This window comes from Tupaia chinensis, unplaced genomic scaffold (genome assembly GCF_000334495.1).
Source record: "Tupaia chinensis unplaced genomic scaffold, TupChi_1.0 Scaffold000146_1, whole genome shotgun sequence".
In the NCBI taxonomy this organism is placed as follows: domain Eukaryota; kingdom Metazoa; phylum Chordata; class Mammalia; order Scandentia; family Tupaiidae; genus Tupaia; species Tupaia belangeri.
In genome coordinates, this window is record NW_006159616.1 from 901,110 (window position 1) to 904,835 (window position 3,726).

Here is a 3,726-nt window from a genome sequence, read left to right on the forward strand (position 1 = left end):
GCTTCTGTGCTTGCTGTCCTCTGCCCAAGATGGTCTTTCCTTCCAGGGCTGCCTCCTCCAGGTCTCCACTGTCAAGGCCCCTTCTCTGTGCCACCTTCTCTGACCACCTTGTGTGAAACAGCAGCCCTTCTTTTTGCATGGAATCGTTTTCCCCACCCATGAATATTTTTTGTATTATTATTCCCCTCCATTATAGAGCAAATTCCACGTGGGCAGGGACTGTTTTGTTCATGGCTGAATCCCCAGCATCTGTTGGGTCATTGGAAAAATCATGATGTATTTTTCTATGCGAAAATGCGTCATGACTTGTCTGATGACCCGTAGACAGCCCTTGGCATAAAATAGGTGCTTGAAAACTATTACTAAGATGACAGATGGGAGGGATCCCGAGTTTTAGATCCTCCCAAAACTTGTCCCATCCAATAAAGAGAAAATTCCCAAACAGTCAGAGGAACCAGGTTTATAAGACTTGGCCACGACTTCAAGAAATGTATGGGAATGACATTTCCAGGGGGTGATAACAATTTGCGAGCAGTTAGTATATGCCACTTGCCACGAGAGGCACTTCATCTCCTCTAACCCTCACACGAGCCCTTTGATAGAGGAATTATTTCGCTCATGTTATAGATGAAGGACTGCTGCTCAGAGAGGTTAAGTGACTTGCCCAGTGAAACACAGGCGGGAAAAGGAGGCAAGATCAGAATCCATAGACCTTTTTTTCCCCCACATTTTTCCAGAGGCTGTGTGCCCTTGCCAGAGACAGAGAGAGAGGAGGAAAGTGAGAAAGCAGCTCTTCATTGGGAAAGGTAACACTGCAATCCCTTCTCTTCCGTTTCTCCTTCCTTTCCGGAGTCTGGGCACGTGTGCACATGTGCCTGGCACAGTTTTCAAGCCGCTGGGTTCAGGACTCAACTGCATGGTTAGTCACGTGGGATCCAGCTTCCTTCGCCACCAGGCCACGGGCTGGCCCTGGAACTAGATGTTTAAATTAAAAAATAAAAATCATGATAGCATGTGCATGCATAAAAGAGACAGAGAGAGACAGAGACAGAGACAGAGAAGTGCACCCTGGACAGGCTCTCATCACAGCATGATCCTCTTCCCCTCTCACTTGTCGGGCTCTTGGGCAGCTGTTGCACGCCCGGCCTGTCGTCAGGCCTACCTGGGCTTCCAGATCCCTGGTCAGCTATGTGGCTTCCTGCACCCACTGCGGTTCATGCTGCTGTAGGCCATGCCGCTAGGCTGGACCAGGACCTTTATTTATTTATTTTAATTGACTGCCTTGTTCTCTCCCGACCCACGGAAGGTAGGAGAGGGAGTGCACCCTGAGGCCCGCTACCCCACCCTCACCCGGGCCCAGCAGGTCTGACCGCTGTCTTCCGTAGGGCTACCGAGAAGGCTGCGCTCCACTTCGCTGCTATGGAGGGGCAGCACCCAGGAGGCCCTGAGCCTGCTCAAGGATGACGTGCTGGTGGTGGACCCAGGAACCAGGTGAGCCATGCGCCCTGACACCAGTAACACGTTAGGAGCCTCTCGAGGAGACTCACCTCCTGGGGAAGAGCCATGTCAGCTCATCCTGGGTGGTCAGAGCCAGGCCGTCCACTGGGGACCTTTGAAGACAACCCCCATTCCACAGCAGGAGAGACTAGAGCCTATGGAGGAGGGACAGCCAAGCAGGGGAGAGCGGGGCCAGTGCTGTTGGACTCTCGCGTTCTTTCCACTCACCGACTCAACATACACTGCGCACCTGCTCTGCCCAGCATGTGTTAAACACGGAGATACAGCTGAGGACACAGCCAGCCAGGCCCCTCCCTCTTGCGAGGGAGACAAGGTGCACACATAGGCAGGATAAATACAAAGGGGCCGGCAGGTGGCGTGGTGGTTAAGGGTGCTGGATTCTCACATGGCTGACTATGGTTCAAGTCCTGGCCAGGCAGCTTGCTTTCTCACTTTCCCCCTTTCTCTCCCTCTTATTCTCCCTTTTTGGTCAAATTAAAAAAAAAAATTAAATAATTTTTAAAAAACATTTTGCCATGATGGAAATCAACAGGATGCTGACCAGGCTGGGAGTGTACAGCTGGGTGACATTAAGTGGAGAAGCCCAATGCTGGAAGCCCTGGAGTGTGGGGCAGGACAGAGAACAGCAGGCCTCAGAGGTCCAAGCCCAGACCTACTGACCCTGGGCAGTGCCCCTTCCCAAATTTGCCCCCTGCTTCTCCAAATGCTGACCTCAGGCCCCATTCCCCTTAAGGAAGAGAAGGATCTGGATGATGCCGAGAGGAGACACTCGAGCACTTTCAGGCTGGAGTCCCTTCCAGCACCGCCACCAACCAGCCGTGTGACCACAGGCCAGGCGCTTTTCCTGGTGAACCCCTACCTTCTGCCTCTGCAACCCCTACCTTCCGCCTCTGCAAAGCAAGCCCGGAGTTCAGCAAGGCCCATTAGGATTTGTGACTTCTTTTTTTTTGGAGAGGTTTTCACTGTAGGGTGCTTGCGCTCGCCAGACAGACAGAGAGACAGAAAGCGAGAAATCACCCCCCAGGGGGGATGGCCATGCTGCAATTCCTTCTCCTTCATTCTCCTCTTGGGATCTTGGGCACGCATGCACACGCGCCTGGCGTGAGTTTAAGCCATCGGGCCCGGGGGTCGACTACATGAGTCCAGCGACATAGCCATTACGCTAACTGCTGGTCCCAGGATTTGTGACTTTTCATCCACCTTTGTGCCTCCTGAAGGCACTATTCAGAGATTTGGAAACTGCTCCTGCCCTGGGAAAGAAAAAAGGCCTCTTAGGGCTTGCTGGTGTCTGCATGCCTGGGGGTGAGGGACCCCGCCTTGTATTTGTCACCCTTGAACTAAGGGATTAGAATCACTCTCCTCCCCACCCAGAACAGTCTAACGCTTCAATTTTCCATGTGATAAAGTAAATAATAGTAGCGTATAAAGAGCCAATAAGATTTGTGCCACCACCTTCCCTGGTGGGTCTCTGGGCCCTGTTCTCCAGCCTGCTGAGAGACCCGGGCAGCTTCCAGCCCCTCTCTGGTCTTAGTCTTACGTGGAGAAGAGTGCTGTTCAGTGGTCTGACCATCGGGGATGCAGTAGAGAAGGTCCCAGCCACTCAGCCCGACTCGGGTGTTATTTCTGAGCAGGCGAAAGAGGCTCCTCCGGGCTCGAGATGTCCGCGGAGGCCCCACCTCAGTTCCCACTGCTCTCCTTCCAGGTGCCATTACAGTACGCTGGCCTTCTCGCTCCTGGCCCACATCCTGGCGGCCCACACAGCCCAGGGTGACTACCAGCGCTGGGTCTCGCAGAACGTGCTGGAGCCGCTGGGGATGGCGGACACAGGCTTCGACCACACGCCCCACGTGCGTGCCCGCCTGGCGGCGGGCTTCTACGGCAGCGGGCGGCCGGCGCCACTCTACGACCTGGGCTGGTACCGCCCGTCCGGACAGATGTACTCCACCCCTGCCGACCTGGCCAAGCTGGCCATGGCGCTCCTGGGTGGCGGGCCCCAGCGGCTCCTGCGGCCGGATGCGGCCAAGATGCTGCTGGCACCGCTGCTGGCCTGCCCAGACGCCTACTTCGCCAACGAGACCGGCACACCGTGGGAGTTCCACGCGCAGCGGGGATACCGCGTGGTGCGCAAGGACGGCGACCTGGACGGCTACGCCGCCACCTTCTCGCTGGTGCCCCCGCTGCGCCTGGGCCTGGTGCTGCTGCTGGCCG

The 3,726-nt window shown here is 55.6% G+C and overlaps 1 protein-coding gene across 1 annotated transcript in view; it reads left to right on the plus strand.

The window, feature by feature from the left end:
* Positions 1 to 3,726, plus strand: part of LACTBL1 (lactamase beta like 1) — a 20,558-nt gene that overhangs the window by 16,501 nt on the left and 331 nt on the right. Inside the window, 3 exon segments of the mRNA XM_027770659.1 lie at positions 1,386 to 1,491; positions 3,221 to 3,723; position 3,726. The exon segment at position 3,726 is cut by the window's right edge and continues 331 nt beyond it. Of these exon segments, the coding sequence (XP_027626460.1) occupies positions 1,386 to 1,491; positions 3,221 to 3,723; position 3,726 (610 nt within the window).